Source organism: Danio rerio, chromosome 16, assembly GCF_049306965.1.
Source record: "Danio rerio strain Tuebingen ecotype United States chromosome 16, GRCz12tu, whole genome shotgun sequence".
NCBI classification, from domain to species: domain Eukaryota; kingdom Metazoa; phylum Chordata; class Actinopteri; order Cypriniformes; family Danionidae; genus Danio; species Danio rerio.
Genome location: NC_133191.1, coordinates 8,475,090 through 8,501,846, shown reverse-complemented (window position 1 = coordinate 8,501,846; position 26,757 = coordinate 8,475,090). Strand labels below are relative to the sequence as shown.

Here is a 26,757-nt window from a genome sequence, read left to right as displayed (position 1 = left end):
TAAACAGCAGCCTACTTTTTATATATTAATATTCACTTCCAGTTTGTTTTGTAGTTACTTCATATAAGATTTCTAAACCTCCAAAAGGCTTCATCATAACAAAAACTTAAGGGCACACTCACGAAGTCACAAAGCTCGTTTAAGCCACAGAAAAGTGTGTAGTATTTCAGTTAACAGAAACAGGTGTCGACAAAACCAGTGTCTTGGACTTATAAATACGAATTTAAGTTATGCAATACATTTCTGATAAATAAAGTTAAGAACTTTGCTTGAACTGTGATGTATTAAAAGGTCTAGCAGTTCTGAAAACTGCATTCATGGCCAGCCTTCACCGCGGTCATGATTCTCAATTAGTTCGTGACACTCCACAAGTACCACGAAGAGCAATCAGCGACAATCAAGGTTCAAAGAAACAATTCACCCGTGTCACATCATGTCAATTTCAGGACAGCTCCTGAGAACGAACCTTCCAATTAATTCTCCACTAGCTGACTACAATGTAGTGGTACATTTAACCGGATTGCTGAATCAAGTTTTACATATAAGAACATCTGCAAATGGGCCCAAGAGGTTCTTGTTAAAGATGCAGCGCACCCACACTAAATACGTGGTGAATGGTTTGATGTTCTCTGAAAAGGTGTAGTTCTGGTGGGGCAGAATGTAAGGCATATACGTGTTCTCTCCCTGTTCCTGGATCCACACCTCATATTTCACCTCTTTGACCTTCAGGTACTTCAGGTTCCAAGGGATCTGCCATGAAACCGAGAGCTTTGCTTCATTGGTGGCCTGCACTGAAGTCTGGCACTTGGGCTCTCGGACTCGACCGGGATGTACAGTGCTAGCCACCTTAGCCTTTTTGAGGTTAAGCTTTTTCAGACCATCTCTGAGTACGTCCAGGAAAGAGGCAAGATCTACAGTGGTGTCCTGGTAAATGCGAAAAAGCCATTCTGGATTACGACAACAAAGATGTCTTGGCACCTCCTTGCTGGCAAGGATACGTTCTTGCTCCTCCTTCTCCAAATGAACGATGCCACCCTGATCCCAAGGGCGGTCAGGGAAAGTGACAGTGTTCTCTTCCATGGTATTTCTCCAGGCAACATACTGTAAGTCCATGCCAGGTAAGGAGGCCAAGGTTTTGTAGGGAGTGTACTGTTCCGGGTTCACACCATAAGGGAAGAGTTCGACCACAGCTGCACCACGGGGCAAAAACATGGAGGTGATCATCTGGGCTCCGTGCATGCTGACCAGCATGGCTGCTCTGCTAATAATTTGGATGATGTTATCAAACGACTGCTCCTCCAAAGACACAGTGACCGTCCTCATCTGAAACTCTTGAGCTAAAGCCAGAAGCAGCTCGGCCTCGTTCAGGATGAGCCTGTTCGTGGTACGTTTAAAAACTACAATGTAGTCATCATCCTCCTCCTCCTCCTCTCTTGTGATGTTCAGCCTCTCCATCAGAAATGAAGCAAACTGACGGATCTCGTTACCTGATATCAGAATGTTGGCTTTGGGTCCTTGGGGTTGCACAAAGCCATACTGGTACCATGTGGTCATCTTTGACAGTCCTACGTAGGACTTGGTGAAGCACATGAGCTTGCCGAAGGTCTTCAACTGGTCCTTGAGAAGTGGTTGCTTGCTGCTTAGCAAGCGATAGAGGTCGAAGTGAGCCCCTTCACCCCAACCCTCCATGAAGACGAGTCTGGCTTCATCGTCCAAGTCTGAATACTGCTGCATGGTGTAGTAGACCGGCAAAAGATCATCGTGGAAAATGTGCATGAGGTTGTCTGGATTAAATCGATTCAGAATAAGAGTGACGTCTGGCACAAACACAGGTTTTGGCATAAATTTCAGAGCCGCCGCTGGAAGCTCGAGAAAGTTAAAATATTGCGTGTTGTGATCTTCTACAGATGAGAGGTCCAGCAGGGCTGGTTGGAAACGGCGAGAGCCAAGGTTGGGCAACATCACAGAGGCATTACTGTGGAAGAATACAAACTCCTCAGCTTCTGTGCAGTAGCAGAGGTAGTCAAAACGGCAGATGCGATCAGTGTGCATCTTGCCGGTGCAGACCATTCTGGTCCCATGCTCTTGGAGTGCCAACAAGGCACCATGGTAATCGATACGCACCTGTGAACATATGCCAATATTCAGTTATTCAATATATCATGATAAATAGCATGCACAATATTGATATACACTTCAAAATACAGTGAATAATTACTTATTATTAAAACTTTTGTTGCGTTCACACCAGACACAGATGAAGCATCCGGAGTGAGTGATTTACAAGCTAAGTCAATGCAAAGATGTGAATAGGCATCATGCGGAGCTATTCGCACGAATGAGGCGGCGTGAAAAACAGGATTGGCACGAATTGAGCGTTTAACCAATCAGGAGCTTGCTCTAGTATGGGTGTGATTATGACGTAACGCCTGTTGTTGGTGTTCAGATGGGAAATCCTCCTGCTGACACAGGACAACAGCTCATCAAACCGGGCTTGGCTCAGTCGTCAGCACTTCCAGCATTCAGAAATAGTTTCTGGAGGAGTTTGTGAACTCACAGAGCTGGATGCACCTTAGAAAGATTCTAATGGACTCAAGACACGGCACCAAACAAATCTACGCTGTTTTTTAGACTTCCTAAAGCACAGCCATTTAGCACCAAAACTAGAATCACCGGGCTGACAGAAGCACCGTCCATGATGCAAATCTGCATCTATTGTAAATTGAACTTTACATGAGAATGAAGGGAGTCAACTCAAAATCTTCAAGTGTCTATTTACTCGCGAATAGCGAAAGCCGCATCTGGTGGGAACGCCCCGTAAGAGTGCTTATTAAGATTATTCACACTGCACTTTCAGTGGTGTTCATAACAATGTCAAATGCTTTGAGACTTAATAGGTTAATTTGTTTAATAATTCACACATTAACATTTTTACAATCTAGCTTACTACAAGCTGAAATATTGTTTGAAAACTCAGTGACTATTTAGGGCTAATTTAAGACTATTTAACACTGTGTAATGACGCTCCTATATTAAACATTAGCAAATTTAACAAAACTCACAATGAAAAGTACAAAAGCTTTTATTAAACCTTAATACATTAATACGATAGTGGATTAAAATTTCAGTCATAATCTGATCATTTAATTAAATGTGTTAATAACAAAAAACTTTTTTTATTTTTATTAAACTATTAACATAGTAATGGTAATAAATTAGATTTTACTTACTATTGATTTTAATCAATTACCTAACATTTACTAATGATACTGTATTGAAAAGTGTTACCGATTATACCCATTATATCATCATTTCATAATTTAATTAGGTTAAAACATTTGTTTATTCTATGCATGTGAACAATACAGCAAGCTTTTTTTATTATGCCTATCAAAAGTGACTTTTTTGCAGCTATATTTTACTTTATATCGCGATAAAAGCCTTCACAATTAATCTCAACAAGCAAAGTTATCATAACCCTGTGCACCTGTGAAAATTCTTGTGACTGGCGTGTAAGCTGTAGCTCCTCTTCCAGCTGTGATGTGTGTTCAACCAGACGAACGTATTTCCAAAGCAAGGCTGCCACCACTGACACCAGCAGGCCATTCAGCACTGCCGGCAGGTTCATCCTACACCCGATAGCACGCATCACAGCAGAACTCCGACCCCACACTCATGCTCCACCTGAAACAGTCAGAAAACCAAGATCAACAAGAAGGTTTGTGTTTGCATTGCTAACACTAATTCATCATTAACATACATTACAGTATAAACACTGGGGGCAAGAAGTAGCAAGAAGGGCATTAATTAATGTGAATCCTTCTGATAAGACAGTTTCATGTAAAGGTTTTTAATTTTTAGAGGGCCACTTAAGCATTATGGCCTCCCTCAAAGGTTCATCAAAATTCTTTGGATTCATCTTCAATGCCACCTTCTTATTTAAAATGAAAAGAAAAATCAGACCCATTTTGTCACATACAGTTGAAGTCAGAATTATTAGCCCCCTTTGAATTTTTTTTATTCTTTTTTACATATTTCTCAATTAATGTTTAACAATGCAAGGAAATTTTCACAGTGTGTCTGATAATATTTTTTCTTCTGGAGAAAGTCTGATTTGTTATATTTCGGCTAGAATAAAAGCAGTTTTAAATTTTTTTAAACACTATTTTAAGGACAAAATTATTAGCCCCTTTAAGCAAATTTTTTTCCGATAGTCTACAGAACAAACCATCAATATCCAATAACTTGCCTAATTACCCTAACCCGCCTAATAAACCTAGTTAAGCCTTTAAATGTCACTTTAAGCTGTATAGAAGTGTCTTGAAAAATATCTAGTCAAATATTATTTACTGTCATCATGGCAAAGATTAAATGAATCCATTATTAGAAATGAGTTAATAAAACTATTATATTTAGAAATGTGTTGAAAAAAATCTTTTCTCCGTTAAACACAAATTGGGGAAAAAATAAACAAGCTGTCAATGGGGCTAATAATAATAATTCAAGGGGGCTAATAATTCTGACTTCAACTGTATGTAACAACTCTACACAAGGTACTTATATACTTATGTTCTGGGAATGTCCCCAAATTGCATTATTCTGGACCAAAGTACGAGACTTTTTGTCATAACTAATAGAAACTCAGATCCAATGTGATTGCGACCCATTGCTTTTTCTCATGTGGACGATTCATCACTCTCCTAATCCATCAACAAAAGAAACAATGTGTCAATTGTTCTGACTCCTGCAAAAAAAAAAAAAAAAATCCTGAAACTACAACTGGATTCATCTGCTCCAATTGATCTATCCTGAAGGCTCTATCTACTGGACATTATTAGTTCAGAATACACCACAGCCAAAATAAATGGTGCCAGTACAAAAACTGTACAATTTTGGTTAAATATGAGAGACTGTATGATTCATGTCTTAATCCAGATTTTGTACTTATTAATACAATAATACTGTTTTTATTTTATTTTACACCTTTTGTTGGGTGGATTTCGGGCTTTGTTCAAAATCAAAATGTTAAAAAAAAAAAAAAAAAAAAAAAAAAAGAATTTAAAAAAAGAAAGAACTTGACACAATCTGCTTTGTGCTGCTGGCATTCTAGGCTTGCCAGCAAAGCCACGGAATCCATAGAGTGGTTAAAAATGTCCACCTGCCTCCACGCATTTACAGAACTTGGCACTAAAATGACGCGTGTGTGTTCTCAAAGGGCTATGTTCGCAACCGCCTATAAGCTAATGCTTTAACTGTGACTGTTGCCTCAGGACAACAAACAAACATCTTTTAGGTGGTGATAAAAAAATGTTTGAGGATAGACAACGGAAAAGCTTCAGTCATCTACAAAAGTAGTGACAATGACTAAATCAAAATGAGAACGACAACATTCTTGCTGTGTTAAAGGCTAATCAGTAGTACAAAAAAAGAAGAAGAAGAGACTGGCAGGGTTGTTGTCACATATTGTGGATAAAATAAATGCTAATTTGCATGATGTGAATCACAGTATTCCTTGCTTTTCATCCATAGAATTTCATGTTTTGAGATTTCAGCAGCATTACCCTCCAACAGCAGCAGAAACGACAGTGTCACCACTTGTGCGTTTAATTCCCTTTACTACATAGACAGCTCGGAGGGAAACATAAAAAGGCTTTTGCCAACAGACAAACGCCTGCAAAATGTCAGCTTCACATTGAAATAACCGAGCAAACCCATAGTGGCAGGAAGCATCTCCGTTAATATAACTGTTTAAACCTGAAATGTCTTTGATGTCGGCGTGGGAATAAGCCATAAACACAATGAATGGTTTTATATTGCATATTGCTTGGGCTCCCCTGGGTTGATTTAAAATTGCAATATGTTTTTATTTAGTATTTTAGACTTCCATCATATTCACTCACTCTCTATCCTTCGGCTTAGTCCCTGATTTATCAGGGATCACCACAGTGGAATGAACCGCCAATTGGCATACGTTTTATTGCTTGTTATATTGCTTGGGCTCCCCTGGGTTTATTTAAAATTGCAATAAGTTTTTACAAAATGACTTCCATCATATTCACTCACTCTCTATCCTTCGGCTTAGTCCCTGATTTATCAGGGGTCACCACAGTGGAATGAACCGCCAATTGGCATAGATTTTATGAGGCGGATGCCCATCCAGCCACACCCCCAACACTGGGAAACACTTCAATAATATTATGAATTCATAATAAACCATTCATTTATATAAAATAAAATTGAATAAGTCTGTGATAATTCAAGACGGGCTTAAATTTAATTGAATCCAAATGCGCAGTATTGGCAAAAGTATCTGGCTCTATAATATAGGTGATAATCAAAATAGTGAACTCTATCTTGTACTTCATTTCTCTAAAACAAAATAATTGTAAAAAAAACGGCAAGGAGAGGCGTGTATACTGAAAAGAGGTTTTTAATAAAGTAAAAACTGTCATGGGCTCCAAGCGAGTCCGTTTCTAATTTAGTCTATTTTGGTTTCAGGTTACATTTACATCCGTTTCAGAGTTCTCCCTCCTGGGACTCAACACCCACAACACTTCAGAACGGTTTCGCCTACGCCATTCTGCTAGTGATTAATTCAAATAACTCCACTCAATGACTCTGCACAATAAATCGCTCTCAAGTAAAGCCTTGATCAAACACAAACCAACAAAATTATGTTCAGACGTACAGATATGTAGTATAGATGTAGCAAGCTCTCATAAAAAAAGACTTAAACTTCACTCAAGAATGAAAATTTACTCAGTTTACTTGTTCAAAATTGGTTTTACTTTCTTCATTATGTTGAAAAAAGAAGATATTTTGTAGAAAGCTGGAAAACTGTGATTTCAATATTTGTTTTTCCTACAGGTACAGGTTACAGGTTTTTAGCCTTGTTTAAAATATGTTCTGTGTTGAACAGAAGAAATATTCAACTCAATTCAGCTTTATTTGTATAGCGCTTTTACAATGTAGATTGTGTCAAAGCAGCTTCACATAAATGGTCATAGTAACTGGATCAGGGTAGTTCAGTTTTTAGTGTTTAAGTTCAGTTCCGTTTAGCTCAGTTCAGTGCGGTTTAAAGTCATAACTGAGAATCCAAACACTGAAGAGCAAGTTCATCTATGCGTAGCCCTGCAGATCCTGAACCATGCAAGCCAGAGGCGACAGCGGAGAGGGAAAAAAAAACTTCACCGATAGGAGAGTGAAGAAAAAAAACCTTGAGAGAAACCAGACTCGGTTAACCTTTCTAATAAACTTAGAAAGGTTTGGAACTAATATCCCTTTGATACTCCACTTTCTTCCATTTAAATTTCTGAAGAATGTACAAACTGTGCAAGATTTCGGCATGCATGAAATATCCAGAAGATCAGCATGTTCAATGTAAAACATAATAATACTTTAATACATTGTCTCATTGGCTTTTAAGTCTAATTTAACCCATTATTTGACCAGAATGACAAAAATCCTTGTTTCCACACCAAGATTTAGTTATGAATAACTATATATTTTAATTCACATGGCAACAATGCGGGATAATAGTATGCAAAAAAGTTTCCATTTCTGTCACTGACATAAGGATCTACATTTTATTTATACTTATTAATCTATACATTTACATATTTTATTCTGTGCTTTTTATTATAAATTGCACGATTGTGTTTTGTATTTGGTTAATGTTCATTACGTTTATTGATCCGTTGTCATTAAGTAGGCGGAGTAATACACAAAAGTGAAGAGGCTGTACAAGTTCCGATATTGCAGAATATCGCACAGCCATCAGCCACAGATTCAAGAACCAGCGAAACTGTTGTATAAATATAAATAGATATTTATTCCATGGTCAGTTGAAATTCTTGATTTACGTTGAAATACCCATGTAGTTTCAGTCAGTTCTGATCAAAGTTCAAAATAAAACTTATCACAAATATTTAATTGCAGTTAATGGCGGACGGAATATCAACAAAATTTAAAAAATACTCATCAATTGTGTCACAAAATTTAGTTTTAAGTGTTTTTCCAAGTGAGAATATAGTTATTTTTAAAGTCAAATTGGCAGTTTATGTATAAGGATAGCGCGAAAAAATGTCAAACTCCAGGCAGTCAGCAGCAGATTTATTTTAAATTTTAATATATATAAATAGGGATTAATATATAATTATACAGTTATTATATAAGATGATATGCTAAATATTTTTGAGAGTATAGTTACTAATAACTGAACACACATAAAATAAATAAATAAATAAATATATATATATATATATATATATATATATATATATATATATACACATATATTTTTTTATGTGTGTTCAGTTATTAGTAACTATACTCTCAAAAATCTTTTTATTTATATAAAATATATTTATATATATATATATATATAATATAATTTAAATATATATATATATATATATATATATATATATATATATATATATATATATATATATATAATATAAATATATAATATAAATAGTTATCTTAAACATCATTTAATATTTAGAACATCCCGATTCCCAATAACAAACAGCCTATCCAGCTGTTTAACTCTGCCAAGTGGTAAATTCTAGTATGAGCATTGAGCATGCGAGCGAGGATCCGATCTTAAGATTACGTGCAAGTCCATGTGCTTCACATGCTTGATTGCTTTGCTATCACTGAGATCTTGCATGTGTTTGCTGATGCTATGAGCAGAACTGACGACAATACCCAGAGGGAGGATGTTGAACTGCTTGGATGTAATGCACTGTGATATAGATCAGATTATGGAAGATTCATTCACTGCTACAATGAGGGGAAAAAATTCCAAGCTAAATCAGAGCGTTTTTCATGGGGAAAAGGATTGAAAACTGATTTGTCAGGAAAAGCGGTATGCAAACACATTAAAGAGTCACAGTGGTAAATAATGTGACCCTGGTCCACAAAACCAGTCATTCACACTGAATGCATCTTTTCTTTTTCTATTATACAAGCTGTTTATTTCTGAGATTAGCCGATCTGCACAGATGTATCGACCTGTAGAACTAACATTCCGTCCACTAAAGACAAATTTACGAATAACTTACCTGATCTTTCTCTACTTCTCAGTGTACCCGCAAACTCAAATGACCTTGATGTATAGTAACTAGCAGTATGGATGCTATCTTCACTAGTACATTAAATACTAGGGCTGCACAATTAGTTTTAGCATAGATATCGCAATCTGCACATCGCAAAGAAATGCAACATCCAGTTTGAATTATAATTAACCAGCAGCTACAGAGTTGTATTTAATCACTGTCTTTATTTATATAGAATTTATATGATGTATTAAAAAAAATTAAAACTGACGGTGAAAACTAAACAATATATATACTTGGTCTAAGTTTTTTTTTTATGTTTCGACATGAAACAAGACAAAAAGCAAGAAAAGCATTTTTTTTTGCATTGTAATTATTGCATTTCTAAACGTATTCCCCATTTATTCTCATATATTCCCAATTAATTCCAATGGAAAGTTTCCAGTTTGATTTGATTGGTTCACTGCTTTAGAACTGACAGTGATGAGCAGCACTACATGTGAAATTTAAAGTTCTTTTAACTTTATATGGCGTCTTATAAATGGAGCAGTAACGTGCACAGTATTTTAAAAGATACCAGACGTGATTGGTCACACCAGCCTGATCTTACGAGGAAACATAAATGTTTTAGGTTTTTGTCCGTTTAGTGGCTAATACGTACAAATTCGAATGATTTCAGTGTGGTACAGGTGAATTGGGTAGGCTAAATTGTCCGTAGTGTATGAGTGTGAATGAGTTTGTATGGATGTTTCCCAGAGATGGGTTGCAGCTGGAAGGGCATCCGCAGTGTAAAACATGTGCTAGATAAGTTGCCGGGTCATTCCTCTGTGGTGACCCCAGATTAATAAAGGGACTAAGCTGAAAAGAAAATGAATGTATGAATGTTCACTGTTGTATGGGTCAAAATTATTGATTCTGCCTTTATGCCAAAAATTATTAGAATATTAAGATGTTTTATGAAAATATTTTGTACATTTCCTACCATAAATATATTAAAAATATATATTTTTTGTTTTAATTAACTGTTTTAATTAGTAATATGCATCGCTGAGTTTTTAAAAGTGATTTTCTTTTTCTTTAAATTAATAAAAATAAAAATAAATCGTTTTACATGGTAAACACTTAATCAGAGTATTGTCTTAATCGTATAAAAATCAGATTATTGGTGTCCATGTAAACGTACTAGTGATGGGAAGTCCGGATCATTTTACTGACTCGGATCTTAGTGTCTCGTTCATCAAGATGAACGAATCTTTTTTCGAGTCATTTCGTACATTTGGTTCAATTTGCCAAAATATTATTAAAATGTTACCAATTGCTTCCAAACACATCTACAACTAGCCCAAAAGGTTGATTGCACGACAAATAAGTCAAAAGTAGAATATAACAAGGAGAAAATAATAATTCAATGTTTACCTACTCTTCTGTCTATGAAGGTATTATTGTCTGTTTGCTCAGCTCACCTCATGTCTTCAAATGTCAGGGGTTCATTCACGTTACACTGACAGTCACATATAATCTAAGCCGAAAGGAGCCATGATCGTTCGTTCATCACGTGACAGAATGACTCAAACCTGAGGATTCGAGAGATGAACCGTTCAATTCTTTTTCCGGCTCTAAATGCATATGATTGGCCTGTGATGAACGAGTGACTCAGACCCGATAGAGGACTCGAGAGGTGAGCAGATCAATTCTTTTTCCAGCTCCAAATGCGTATGATTGGCCCGTGAGGAAAGAGTGACTTAGACCCGATAGAGGACTCGAGAGATGAACGGATCAATTCTTTTTCCGGCTCTAAATGCATATGATTGGCTCGTGATGAACGAGTGACTCAGACCCGATAGAGGACTCGAGAGGTGAGCGGATCAATTCTTTTTCCGGCTCTGAATGCATATGATTGGCCCGTGATGAACGAGTGACTCAGACCCGATAGAGGACTCGAGAGGTGAGCAGATCAATTCTTTTTCCGGCTCCAAACGCGTATGATTGGCCCGTGAGGAAAGAGTGACTTAGACCCGATAGAGGACTCGAGAGATGAACGGATCAATTCTTTTTCCGGCTCTAAATGCATATGATTGGCTCGTGATGAACGAGTGACTCAGACCCGATAGAGGACTCGAGAGGTGAGCGGATCAATTCTTTTTCTGGCTCTAAACGCATATGATTGGCTTCTGCCAATGTGATGAAGACTTGAAATTAACGATACTACCTGCACAAATGTGCGCACGCGCGGATGAACGAATCACTCCTTGAGAGGACTCGTAGTTCCCGAGTCATATTGAAGATTCGTTCAAAAAGAACGAATCGTTCATGAACGACCCATCACTAAAACGTACTCAGTGTCCTAACATCACAAAGTAAACACCGCTAACAATTTCCTGTAGAATCTACAGTAACTTACTGGCAGCAGTTCAGCAATAATTTTCTGTAAATAAGAAAGAATACTGTATTTACATACAGCACCATTTATTTTGCTATACATGCATTTACACTATTGTATTCTTTACTGTAAAACCTGCAGTGATTTTCACAATGCAACTTTAAAATACAGTAACATACTGCATAACTGTCCTACGGTAAAATACAGTTATTGATAGTTGATGTAATTTACAAAAATCGTTAACAGTGTACATCACTGGAAAGCTTAATAACATTTCCAATAATGCATATATATATATATATATATATATATATATATATATATATATATATATATATATATATATATATATATATATCAGGGCTCGAAATTAACTTTTTTACTTGGTAGCTCCGGTGCTCCCAACTTCAAATATTTAGGAGCACCAAAATAAATTTAGGAGCACCAGAAAAGCACCCACCAAAAATGAATGAGCACCGCTGCAAATTGCTTTTTAAGGGATTTATTGTATTTTAAAACAACATCAATAGGACTGACAAAAACCAGAAACAACTATCTAACTAATGCTGCGAAGACATTGATATTTGTGTGCAATAATTCCAAAATGAATGTCTAATAATTAGGCTATAGAATATTAGTGATGATGAAAATGACAATAATAGTAACAATGAATTACATTTCTCATTATGATACTGCCTTGAATGTGCATGAATGTAGGTTATCTGCTATAAAAAGTCTGTTACTTTGTGAAAAATAAATGTATAGTTTGCATCAAACAAAAATGAAGCATTGCAGTAAGAAATATTGATTTTGTACTGCTTTTTATATATGCATGTCAATTTAATAAATAATATTTCTGCTACAAAACAAACAAAAGATTATAATAAATCATTCAATTCAATGATGAAAGCTGCAAAGCAGTCATCAGTAAATAAATAAAAAATAAAAATAATATACACCTCAAAAAAGAATAGACAAAAGAAAGAAAGTAAAGTCTTACTTCTATCACTCTTTAAAAGATTTGGTTTCAGTTTGTGTCAATTTAAAGGTTCAGTCTGAAATGATCTTCCTTTTTCTGTGTTAGTGGAAAGCTGGCGAGTCAGCCGACCCAATTTATGAGCAGGCAGAGCAGGATTCTTGCGCTAACCATCGGCGCAATACCGGTCTTTGTTATGAGCCGCAGTTTCAGTGTAAACTTAGTAAAGGCGAGCTTCTTTGGCGATGAAATGTACAGTATTAGATTTGACTTTTAGCGGACATTTGCGCTGAATACGCAGTGAATGCAACGCATGGAGATTCGGGCACCTTCTCCAAGAAGCGCGTACTCGATTGATCTCAGCTGGCGGATCATTATTCACCACGTGACGTGTCATGATCGCTCTCATCTGCGCCTCAACTTTAGGTAGGGTTTGCAAACCTGTGTGCTTTAAGTTTTCACTTATCAGCCGTTTGCATTTCCCGTGGTCATTTTCGGGCGCATATGCAACCAAAATGGTCGCAATTTCGAGGCCTGTATATATATATATATATATATATATATATATATATATATATATATATATATATATATATATATATATATATATATATATAAATATATATATATATATATATATATATATATATATATATATATACACACACACACACACATATATATATATACATACACACACACACACACACACACACACATTTCCAAAAAATGACACATATGACTGTTGTCGCATTTGCTAAAGAGCATAAAGATTAGGAAATAATGGCACTTAGGAGTCTTGATCTATCTGGGCTGTCCAGATATAAATATCTCCACAAGAGCAGGCAGACCTCATGCCCTTGAAAAGCTGTCCTTTTTGTGCATATGAAGCAAGCAAGCAGGGGGTCACATCATGCGACTGAGAGAGGATTTTTCGAAGAGGCTGGTTCCGTGTGTTTATAACTGAATGGGAATACGGCCCTGGCTGACAGGGCTTGCCCGGCTCCCTTGTGTACCGCTGGGCTGTTTGCTATGTGGATGATAAGCACCACAATGATGGGGGAAGGCAGCCTAGTGCTTCTAATGCATTTTAATAAGGCTCCTGGAAAGACACGGCTCTCAGTCTTTCAGTGGCTTTCTTCTCCGATGAGTCCCTTCAGGATAACCAAGGAGATTCCCTACTCGGCTCCCTGCCCACGACAGCAAACTCTCAGGTTAAAGAGACACAATCATTATGCCTCTTCGATTCTCCTGCCGGACTGCCTGTCCTTTCAATAACGTCTCCTGCTATTTGTTTATTTTTATTTTATTTGGTCACACTTTATTTTAAGGTACAACTCTCACTATTAAAAAACCATCAACTATGAATTTTGCCTCAAATAACTCCTAATTTGGTTCTTATTAACAGTTATTAAGGTAGTAGCTGAGTTTAATTATTGGAATGTAGAAAAAGTTCATGCAGATTATGTACTTTATAAGTACTAATAAACAGCCAATATTTCAATAATAGGCAAGTAATAAGCCACTAGTTAATAGTGTGAGCCAGAAATTGACACAAATGGAGATCTACAGTAAGTAAAGATGTTTCTTAGCTTAAGCATTCTGTCCTTTACATGATTGCATCCTGTCCTTGAACCAAAAACAAAGTTGGTTTTCATTGGCTGTAGTTGTTTGGCATTGGTTTAGAGGATTGTGGTCATCCAAATGATGAACAAGTATTAGTTCATTAGTTCAGCTTGCTCTTTGCAACTCTCACATGGTCGCACACTGAATCTAAGTAGGGCTGCGCCTGGTGAGTACCTGGATGAAAGACCACATGGGAAAGCAAGGTTGCTGCTGGAAGTGGTGTTAGTAAGACCAGCAGGGGCTGTCAACTTAGTTTATACTCGACCTGTCCGCTAGTTCGCTTGAGTGTACACAACGAGTGTGACATCATCGTAGAGTTTGCGGAGGTTCGCTTTAGGGGCGTGAAACACGTCACACACTAAGGAAGGCATTGTGTCGAAACGTCTGTGTCTTTTAATCACCCGTAGAATGTAGGTAAAATAAAAAAAACAGTACGAAGCAATTACTTGAGTGTGAATCATTAACTTTTTTGAATAATAGCATTGACAAGATTGATGCACCAAACCAAAGAAGTTCCTAAAAAAAAACGCAAGCGTGCAGGCAAACTTCAGCAACTCTACGCTTAGAATAAGTATAGAACAAAAACTAGTCAGACAGTAATGTGTGAATTGGGGACCTGGTTAAATAAAAAAAAATAAAAAATAAAAAAATCTGTCTTTTTTAGTAAGTACTTTGTTTTGATGTTATTCTTGCCATAATAAAAATATATTTGTAGAGCAACCCATGCTCTATTGTCATTAATATTTTAATATATTATAATAGGTAGAACTGTCTGAGATATGAACAAAGCAAGTGATGCATTAAAGTTTGATTTTTAAAAAAAATCTTGAATGGTCATTTAAATCTTTAGAATCATTCAAATAGTTTAGAAAAACAATAAAAATTATTAGTTTAAAAATATTGAATGATATTAATGATGTGATGTTGTTCCGGAAACTTCCTACTACTTTGTTTATCCGTCTAATTTTACAGTCAGTTTCTTCTGACCGCCCCCTGCCATTTTAAAGAATATCACACGGGCGAATGCGGCAAGTATAAAAGCCTCGTCCGTTTCGCCAGGTGCACAATACGCACCAGGCGAAAGTATAAATCCAGCTTAATGCCCCGTAATATTGATAAGGACTCTATACTGCTCAGAGAGCGCCGTCTTTCGAATGAGATGTTAAACCGAGATCATGACTCTCTGTGGTTGTTAAAAATCCCAGGATGTCCTTCGAGTTTAACCCTGTCATCCTGGCCAAATTTGCCCTCTGTCCATCCTCCCCCATATCATAACTGGCTTTATCACTTTGTCTCCTCTCCACAAATCAGCCGGTGTGCGGTCTGGCGCAATATGGCTGCTGTCACGTCATCCAAGTTGATGTTGCACACTGGTGGTGGATGAGGAGATTCCCCCCAAAATGTGTTAAGCTTAATTCCGTTTAGATATGCGTGTCTAGTACTGAGTTTATATTTAATCTGAACTGCACCAAACCTGTCAAGTGTGAACACATCCCAAGAATTATGTTTTTAATGCAAACCTGTAATACTTAAAAGACACCGAAAATAGAATGGGAAAAAAACATGTGAGAACACACAATAAAAATGCAAATGTCTTATATCGATGTCTATACATTTTTATAGTGATTCCTCAAAAACGCACTACTGTTATTACCCTGGTATTCTCCTTAATAGATTGCATGCTGATTGATATAGTAAGCGCTGAAGCAGGCAAACATATTCAGCGTCCCTCTGTTCCTTGGGGACAGATGAAGAATTGGTCTGAAAGAGCTTTTCAGCGGGGGTTACAGGAAACAATGTCACTCTGCCTCCCGGGAGCAGGACTCTACGTAACACTGCAGAGCTGGGTTGAGGACAGCAAAATGACAAAACACCAGAGCGGGAAAAGCACAGGGTGCAAATCAAAAAAGCAGAACCATGCATAAGAACGAGTCTGCGTGTGGAAGCTGAGGTCAGAGATTTCTGTTCCAACATAAAAAGGCAATAAGGAGTAGAGCTGCAATATGACAATATACAGTTGAAGCTAGTATATCCCCCCCCCCCCCAATTTCTGTTCAACAGAAAAAGATTTATTCAACACATTTCTAAACATAATAGTTTAAATAACTCATTTCTAATAACTAAATTCTTTTATCTTTGTCATGACGACAGTTAGGGGTGTCACGATTTCGTTTTTTAATCGAAATCGATCGAAGTTTATGCTCAATTTCGATTATTGAATCCAAAAATAGAATCGTCGATGCTGCCACGCCCCCATATCACGTCAGCTTGGCTTGCCAAGCGGGAAAATAACAGGCTTGTTGAAGTGTTTGTTAAACTGCAGAAGCAGGAGACCCGTCGACGGAACTGAAACCCTCTCCTCTTTCAATGAAGTCGCCGGTGTTTAAGCATTTTGGATTTCCAGTGAGTTATGTTGACAACATTCGTGTTGTCGACAAAAAAAACACAGTTTTGCAAGCTCTGCTATGTACGTATTACGTACAGTTTGTCCGATAGACAACACTGGCATCGTGATCCTCCGCCCGCTCCCGTTGCAAATCCGCTCGCGAAAAGTACACACTCAGGCCCTGTTTACACTGTCTTTTTTTTTTAAAATGGCATTTTAGAACGACAACGATTTGACATCCACAGTGGCGTGTAGCATTTCTGAGCAGCCCTCCTTCCTCTCTACCTCTGAAAATGCACATAACGTGACCACAAAGACACAGACACACTCACAGCCATGCGCTCGAGACAGCAGGTTCAGGCAGTCAGAGGCCTGCTTCAATTTTTCACTCACTTGTACTTAGTCATTTTAGCGAACACCTCAGATACTGTTGGCTGGTTCCTGTTGGTTGTGCGTCTTTTTTACCGACGCCATTATAACGACACAAATCACTGCCTATTCACGAGTCCCGCAGAAAAAGTGATTGACAGGTGGTAATTATGTGTGTATCTTGCTTTTATTAATTTACTGTATGATTTGTTTATGGCTAAAACAAAGACCATCCAGGTCAGGTAGTTTAAATGGTAGGCTACAAATAATTAATTGGTCATTAATTAATTAATTATTCATAATTGAAAATCGAATCGAATCGTGCCTTTAGAATCGAAAATGTAATCGAATCGAGGATTTGGAGGATCGTGACACCCTTAACGACAGTACATTATAATTTACTAGATATTTTTTCAAGAGACAAGCATTTAGCTTAGAAGTGCAATTTAAAGGTTCACAAAACCCTCAGTACTTTTTTTTGGAGATTTTAACAGATTTGTGTGTGTTGAGCATCAGTTAAGTCAATGTTAGCATCTGTTAGCTTTAATTGTGGGAAAAACTGGATAATTTTGAGCTTTTGTCAGCTAATTTAAGCTTCCGGGTTTAAAATGATTTTTGGGGCGGGATCAAAATCGGCAACGTAGTGCAAAACTGCAAGTGCAAAGATCAGTTTCTCATTATTATTCATAGCATAGTTTTCTTATCCTATGAGAAGAGCCGGCTTCTTAATTATTCATGACTGCGCATGCTTTCCGTAAGCAAGGCTGTGAGACACGGACCCACGACACACAGTAGCTGTTCATGAAGGGTCGTATGTGTTTGTTTCCAAGATCCAACGAGTTTGTTGCATGTTTTTCCCCGCGATGCTGTAAGGGCCGATACAGCAAAGCTGTTTGTGTGCAGCAAGCATTTTTGTCGGGAGTCAGAGATGGCAAAAGTACACAAACCCTTTACTTAGGTAGAAGTACAGATACTCATGTTTAAAATGACTCTGGTAAAAGTTGAAGTACTGACTACACTTCTGTACTCAAGTAAAAGTAAAGAAGTATGGCATCAAAAATTTACTTAAATAAAAAGTACCCAATAGTACTACACAGTTTATTTTTTTATTAGGTATGTAAATATTGTGTCCTATTCGGATTTATTCAATATATTGAATCTTTCAAAAGACGAGCGCAGGCAGAGGAACGCATCTCACAAACTGAAGATTCTGTCTCCAAACACTACAAGTGCCCACAGGATCGGTTATATGTGCAAAACTGCAGTGGACACGAAAGCAACTCCGAGAGCGATGATCGCGTAGTTTCTGGATTACAGAGACAAGGAGCACGTGTTGCATGCCGCCAGAGCAAAGAAAGAGGTACTATTTCAAAAATCAGAAAGCTAAGTAAAAAAGAAGCTGTGAGCTAAAAGACTGATCTATGGATTCATTTTTCCAGCGCGCCTCCGAGTAACCATTGATGGTCATCCTCATGTCTTTCAGTATCGTTTACGACTTTTTAATAATTTTTTTAAAAGTTATTGACTTTCTAATGAACAGAAGCAGGTGCTGTTTTCTTAACTTTGTGTTCCCTTTATGAATGTGTGCAATATTACTTGTTCATCATTGACCGTAATCTTAAGGCCGAGAGACAGCAAACTGATGCCAAAAAACTAGCGCAGACTAAATCCAACTGTGTTTGTCGGCTCACGCCAACTCGCATCTGTTCCCATCTGGACCAAAAAGCTGCGTGTGAACACAACAAATAAATGGCGTTTGACTGAAATGAAAGTGCACACCAGTAGATGGCAGTAGACTGTTTTTTCATTCCACAAAGGGAAACCGGTGCATAAAATATGCCCAAAGAGTAAGCAAAGCAACATTTAGTACCATTATAGCCAGCATTACCAGTACTTGTCACTATAGGGATGCACCGATACTTCGATCGGATATCGGTTTGATACCACATATTTTTGCTGGATCGGGTATCGGCCAAATGGTTTCAATCCAAATCCGATCTCGCATGTGCGCTATATTCTGTGTAATTTATAAGCCAACAAAAGTCACGAATGTAGCCTATTATAAGGCACTAGAAAGTTGTCATGTAGGCCTACTTTATCCGAAATGTTTTGAAGCCATTTTATGTGAAGTACAGACAAATAATAAAGTGGTTAAACTCATGTTGAGTTATGAGCTTCCCGCCACTGCGCCAGTCAATCATTCTCCATTCATTAACAATTCAAACTGCGTGTCGCACTCATGACAACACGAAAAACTTTCTCCAGGACTGATTGTTCCTGTTAATATAAGTAATCAGTGGAGAAATGCATTTAGTTTAGCATTAAATGGGTTCATTTTGACCTGCAACATGGAGATCATTGCTGTTTAAATCATGCTGCGCTGTGTCTGTTAGATCAGCAGATCGCATTTACAACACTGGAGTAGAGAGGGTTATTACCTGCTCTTCACACACAAAGTAGGCCTACCTAACACTTTAAATGAGAAAAGGCTCAATAATACATTGGACAGATCTTCAACGCACTGATTTCTCCCCTTTGTGCTACTGTTTTAGTAGTGTCCGTATACCGGAGGGCTGCGCGTTGTGTCTCTTCATTCAGACACCGACTGCACAGATGTAACATGCGCCACTTCGTAAGATTATTCTTACAATAAGTTTCTGTTCTCTCATCCTTCCAACTGAGTTTATTCTTCTGAAGGGAATACTTTAAGTGGTGCGAATAGTTTGTAAAGCCTGGCTCATTGTGGTCAAAGTAGTTGATTAAATTAATAAAAGTGAAACTGACGACCCGGAGCACATGAATCGTCATTAACAGAAAATTATTTAAAATTTATAATATAGCTTACTGTGAATATTTCACTGTAATTGTATACATTAATATTTTATTTAACAGGTCTGTTTGTCAGTTTGTGCGCTGAAGCATAGGGCTATAAGCGGACCTTGTTTTGAACTTCAAATATTCTTGTTTATTGTGTAGATAACTGACCAACAAAAATACATTAAAACAACCAACAAATTATACCAAACTAAATTAGTTTAAAAAAAAGATAATTTTTCAGACAAAAAAAAAAATTCAGACATGATTTCAGTTTTTTTAATGTCACTCGCTGCGAGTTTAGGCGAGGGAATGTTTATTAAAACTGGCCTCAGACGGTTTAGTTTATTCTGCTTCAAAACTTGCAGGAGAATATCAGGCTTTGCTAAAACTGGTGCATAACTGACATTTAGGTCTTCTACTAGTTCTTTTTTACCCAGTGCCAACCAAGATTCCCGCATCAGCCTAGGAACTCCCATTTAGATGACTAGAGTTCATTTTTTTAACTGGAAATACAAAATCTAAATACAACAAAATGACATTATACTTTACAAATTATGTATCATATATGGAAGGCGAGGTAGCACGGTGACACAGTGGGTACCACAATCGCCTTACAGCAAGAAGGTTGCTGGTTTGAGCCCCGGCTGGGTCAGTTGGCATTTCTGCGTGGAGTTTGCATGTTCTCCCCGTGTTTGCGTGGGAGAACATGCAAGTTAACATGTAAGTTAATTGAAAAAGCTAAATTGGCCGTAGTGTATGTGCGGATGTATGAGTGTGTACGAGTGTTTCCCAGTGTTGGGTTGCGGCTGGAAGGGCATCCACTGCGTAAAACATGTGCTGGATATAAGTTGGCGGTTCATTCTGCTGTGGCGGCCCCTGATTAACAAAGGGACTAAGCCGAGAAAAAAAAAATTAATGAATATGGAAGGCTCAACACAATATTAAGTCAAGAAAAAGAGTACACAAAAGACAAAAAGATAAGTACAAAGAGTGTAAAGTTACAAAAATAGTCCAAACTAAAATTTTACAAAACAACAAAACAGATACTGGCTATAGCAAGTTTTATAATAGAAATAAATTAAACATTTTTTAAGGCATTTCATTTCAGCCAGGCAATCCGAAAAAGTTTTTAATTCTTTTAAAAAAGACAATGAGTAGTAGAGAATTTTTGAAAAATCGGCATTTATAAATAAAATATTTGGCTAATACAATGCTATTTTTTATCAAACCGTGAAAAACAGAGCAATCTTTAGTAGTTCCATATAGTAAATCTTGTAATGTGAAAGTCAAACCTTCAGCAACCACCTACTTTATTATCATCCAGTCTTGCACTATTTTCCAAAACGAATGAGCAAAACCGCAAGTAAAAATATGTGTTCTGTGTCTTCAATTAAGTGTTTGCATAAATAGCATGTTGAATTTTCAAAATATATAGATATACATTTAAGTTATTAGCGCCCTTTAGTTTTTTTTTATTCTTTCTTTTTTTAAATATTTCTTAAATGATGTTTAACAGAGCAAGGAAATTTTTACAGTATGTCTGATAATATTTTTTCTTCTGGAGAAAGTCTTATTTGTTTTATTTTGACTAGAGTAAAAGCAGTTTTTATTATTTTTAAACCATTTTAGTTTCAAAATTATTAGCCCTTTTAACCTATATTTATTTTCGATACAGAACAAACCATTTGTTATACAATAACTTGCCTAATTACCCTAACCTGCCTTTAAATGTCACTTTAGGCTGTATAGAAGTGTCTTGAAAAATATCTAGTCAAATATTATTTACTGTCATCATGGCAAAGATAAATAAATCAGTTATTAGAAATGAGTTAATAAAATATTATGTTTAGAAATGTGTTGAAAAAATCTTCTCTCCGTTAAACAGAAATTGGGGAAAACAATAAACAGGGGGGCTAATAATTCATTAATATTTCTGACTTCAACTGTATTTTTATAGGGTATATATAATTAAATATTTAAAATTGTATTTATTTAGCTTTGGGGGGAATTGAAAATTTAAGATTGTAAATGCCGTTCTAAAATGTTTAACAGTATTTTTATCCAATGTATGATATAATTTATGTATTAATACTTGACAGGGAAAGCATCATAGGATGATAATTTAGATGAATGCAGTTAATAACTAATAGCTATTAGGCATCTCCATTTATTACAGGAATCCCTTATAAAGCCTGCTGGTTTGAAAACAGACAGTAATTACATTTTAATTGAAATATCTGATTTTTTACGCACAATTTTAACTTAACTGTTGTGTGAGGCACCCTGAAAAATATTTCATTTTTGTATTTTACTTTGCACCAAGACATTGCACACTGTGTGCTTTGGAGAGTGACACCTCGCAGGCATTTCTGTCCTTGACTATATAAAAAGAGAAAGTTGCTCCAATGTAACAGTCAGTCAAAATTCAATTACATCAGCAAAACTTGCATTTGCAGCTTCCACCCAAGGACTGTTTATAAATGTCAAATGCTCATTAATATAGTGGTGGCATCACATCCAAAGCCGTCCTTCCAGATTTACCCTTTGCATTGCATTTTATTTCTAATAATATCCATTAATATAAGAAAAATAATAGTAATAACTTTTTGCAGTCCAGCAGAGATGACATGAAGCAGAAATAATGCTGACCTGATGACTCAAGCACATTTGAGTAAATATCATTCATAATCATAACACAAGCTATTCAAAATAAAAAATAAATACTGTAGTATGCTAAATAAATTTTCCTGTCCAACACAAATGGTAGCAAGTTATTATTGTCTCGTGTAATGTTTTATAGGTATATATTACAGTAGTTAAATCAAAAAGTGAGGTTTGATCTGTGATTTACAGAGTAAATTGTTCGGTTGATCAGTAAGTAAGCATCTCTTTTCCTGACGACGGCTAGTTGGAAAAAAAAACTTCTTGCATTAAGTTTCCCAAAACAGACATATAATAATGCATAAGCCATGTCAAAAAGCAATCACATATCATACCTGTGGGAAAGGTGAGACAGGACGAAACGGTGTGAATTCACTGCGGATACACTGTTTCTACAGCAGCTCCAGCAAATCAGTGGCTGTGACCATTTACAACTTTACAGCGGACAAACGCGGCATTTCTGAGCTTACTGTGTTAATCCCGCGAAGTGTTCATTCAACAATGTGGTTCAACGATTGAATATCGGCTTAATTTTACCGTTACGTAGCGCAAATTCGACCCAGTCGCGCGTATTCTACCAGCGTTAACCCAGCTGCCGGAGAAGTCTCCACCCACAGCGATGACCGAGCTCAGATGAGAAAACCTCGCGATATCTTATCGCCGCTAATCAGTCTGACGTTTGCACTCTGTGTTATCGCGAGAGAATCGCAGCACAATTGAGACTCCCAAATGAGAGCGTTCAATGAAGACTAATATCACATTAATTTTCTAGTAATACCATTTATTTCAAATAAATTCAGTATTTTCTTAAAATATTACATCATAAATATAGACAGATAAACAGAGTCTCCACAAATTCACTGAAAAAGCCTTTTTTTTTTAGCTAACTAACTTTGGCACAGATTGCCATTAGGATGTTTGATGATTGATGTTTGATGATTAACTCATTTAGGTAAATGTAAGTGTAAAGTTACATCAATTTATAGAGTATGTACAGTGTTTGGTTAGAGGAAGAAACCTTCAAAAACAATAAATAAATAAATACGCAAATACATAGATAAATGAGTAAATAAATCCATAAATTCCTGCATAAATAAAACATTAAATAATCTGCAATTAAATTAAAATATGTATACAAAATTACATGAATGTTGGGGGGGGGGGGGGGGGGGGGGATAATAAAATGCTAAACTATAAGTTTATTTCCCCCCTTTCAAACATTTATTAATTTCTTGAACGTAGTTCCGTGTTTACTTTTCCTCAGGTCATCATGCTAATAAAAAAATTATGAATAAGCATTTGAAAGGAGGGAAAATAAACCTTTAGTTTAGCATTTCCCTATTCCCCCCAACATTCATTTAATGAATTACTTAGACCTATTTATTAATTATTTACCTGCCCACACTATTCATTATTTATATATTTATTTATGTAGGAGTTTGTGGATTTGTATATACATGTATTTATTTATTATTTGTTTATTTATTTATTACTTTATTTATTGCAAGAAGTTTATTACTCATTTATTTATATATTTGTGTATTTATTTATTGTTTTTGCAGGTTTCCTGCATATTTGATTGAATGAACACAGTTTATAGACTTCTGAATTTACAGAATTTGATTTCAGCAGCCAGCTTATTACCATAACGTTATAGATTTTACACTGCCTAAGGGAAAATGAAATTGTAATACATCTCTTGTGAACGCAGATAACAACGTGACCCGAATATCTTTTTATCTTAAAAAAACACACACACTGTGACATTACTCGTGCTAGAATTTTAATCATCTCGTGTTTCAAAAAAGATTTATTTGTCTTACAATCAAGTCATCAAAATGAATAGCAATTGTAATCGTCTCTTTAATGGTAACACGACGCCCTCTAGGGTTCATTTGTGGAGCAACAAATATTTTAAAGGGCGCTTAAAAATGTGGTGAAAAACAATATGATTTAATATTTTAATGACTAATGTGACTTATTAATGCCACTCTGTGTCATAGTAAACATAAAAAGTAATGTTACCACTTTAATAAGGATTTATTCTGAGGTAAACCTTAGCTCTTTAAATACAAAGAGTGCCACTATTGACCAGCAGGTAGCAGTCGATAGCTGTTTTGTTCTTCAGTCTTTCATTCATTTTCCTTTCGGGTCGCCCAGCGGAATGAACCGCCAACCCTATTGGTCATGTTTTCTTTCAAAAATAAGATCCAAGATTTAGAAATAAAAGTTACTTGTCAAGTGTTTTCTCTTTTTAACACTGTAGCGAAATATGACTTTGCTTATGTCAGATGCTTTCTTGCACAGCTGGATGTTGCATTCATGAAAAATAACTGTTTGCATTGGCCAAAACTGATTCATTGGTCAAAACCAGGATTCCGCTTGGTGTTGAAACCTTTTTCGAAGGGTTGTTTTTACTATTTATGGCTGCATAGCAGTCAAAATAGAACAAATGAGCTCATCTATAGGTCAAATTCTGGACCTTTATTAGTTAGGGGTGGGTCTTCCAAACCACAGAAACCCCCGCCTGGCTACGGGCCTGTTGAAACCATTGACATCCATAGTAGGAAAAACAAACAGAAGTCAGTGAAAACAGATTTTCAAAATTTTTAAAAATATTTTTTTTGTGTGTTCAAATTTATGTCAAGTGAAAGGTGAGTAAATGATGACAATTTGAAGGATTTGGGGTGAACTATCAATTTAATGAGTTTAATGGAAAAAATAATTGCTGAATTTAATACGAATGCAGCACAGTTTTCTGTTTTATACAGTAAAGGTTTCTATTTTACACTCATAGGACACAGTTACCTGCATTTCTCCTCAGTGAATTTCAGTTTTATTACAACTTTGATAAGAGCCATTGCAAATCCATGTCTCTTGGGTCAAGAACCTGGATATATGACTGTTCTGTGACTAATCTGTATTTAGCACTATCAGATGTTCCACATTGCTGATTGCTGTTGTATGTTTGCACTATGATAGCCTCATATTATATAACAATAATGCTTCAATGTAAAGTCCATATTAGAATGGATGTTTCCCTTCCAACAAAATACAATCTAATAAAATAAGATTCAATGAAATAAGAAAATAATTTTTGAATAGGCCTAAAAGTGTTATAATGAAGGTGAACTATATATATATATATATATATATATATATATATATATATATATATATATATATATATATATATATATATATAGGCTGTAAAATAAAATTGCACAGGCCAATATGGAAATTCTAAAGTTTAAAGAGATAGTACACAAAAAAATTTTAAAATTCTCAGTTTCTTTCTTTTGTTGAACACAAAATAAGTTATTTTGAAGAAAACTGAAAATCTGCTTCCATAGTAGGACAAACAAATGGAAGCAAATTTATTTTGTGTGTATTATTTGTTTTATTAGAAGCAAAAAATTTTTGTGACTGCCTCAGTACTCTAAACATGCTGACGTAAGCAATGAAAGATGACTGATAAAGTGCGAGTTACAGTTAGAAAACGATTACTCTTATCAGAAACCAAAGCTGTGTAATGCTTACACTTAAATGGATATTCAATTTGTTTGCTCATCTAATAATTAATTAACACTGATGCTTTGCTGTTTGGAAAAAAAAACTGTTGACAAGTTTTATATAAAAAAAAATATGCATTTATTTTCCTTCAGCTCAGTCTCTATTTCTGAGGTCACCACAACGGAATGAATCGCCAACTTTTCCAGCATATGTTTTATGTACTGGAAAAGCCACGACCCAGTATTGAGAAACACTCATACACACCAATTTACACACACTCATACAGAGACAATTTAGTGTATTCAATTTACCTGTACTGCTTGTCTTTGGACTGTAGGGCAAACTGGAGCACCCAGAGGAAACCCACGCCAAGCCACCTTCTTGCTGTGAGTCGACAGCGCTAACCCCTGAGCCACTGTGCCGCCTATAAATATTCATTTATTACAAAATAAATTTTCATATATTACCAAATATTACAAAATATATAGTCATATATTACAAAATACATTTAAATGTTTCTTAGAAATCTTTAAATGCAAATGAAAAAAATGATGGTTTTATTTATCTTCTTAAAGGGACAGTTCATCAATAAATAAATAAATCTGTCAATCTTTACTCCCTCTTGTGTTGTTCCAAAAATATTAACTGTATGAATAGAATTCCTCTGTTTAATTTAAATGAGGAATGAGGAAGAATGTAGCTATCCAAACCATAGATATAAGCTGCATAAAATCGCATACTTACAGGCCCGGATTGGCTAATCGGGAGGACAGGGAGAATTCCCGGTGGGCCGGTCCGTTTTTTTGGCCGCGAGGGCCGGTGTCCCTAGCTCCAGAATCTGTTGCTCTCAGCAGTCACACTTTTTAAATTAATTTATTTATTTACTTGACCACAGTCTTCTTATTCATTATTTTACTGCAGCTCTGCTCTTTTTATATATAACCAGCCTGCAGGTTCATAATGTTAT

At 36.1% G+C, this 26,757-nt stretch overlaps 1 protein-coding gene across 1 annotated transcript; it reads right to left on the bottom strand.

Annotated features, from left to right (window-relative positions):
* Positions 1–22,908, bottom strand: pomgnt2 (protein O-linked mannose N-acetylglucosaminyltransferase 2 (beta 1,4-)). Its single transcript, NM_001012384.2, has 3 exons — positions 22,613–22,908; positions 3,488–3,684; positions 1–2,124 (listed from the first exon to the last, which is right to left on the bottom strand). The coding sequence occupies exons 2-3, from the start codon at positions 3,647–3,649 to the stop codon at positions 529–531; spliced, it is 1,758 nt and encodes a 585-aa protein (NP_001012384.2). The 5' UTR covers positions 3,650–3,684; positions 22,613–22,908; the 3' UTR covers positions 1–528.
* Positions 22,909–26,757: the final 3,849 nt, after the last annotated feature.

Coding starts and splice junctions, on each gene's coding strand:
- pomgnt2 (NM_001012384.2), bottom strand. CDS start 3,649: ATGCGTGCTATCGGGTGTAGGATGAACCTGCCGGCAGTGCTGAATGGC. Junction 2,125..3,487: donor AGTCACAAGAATTTTCACAG/GTGCACAGGGTT, acceptor ATATGTTCACAG/GTGCGTATCGATTACCATGG.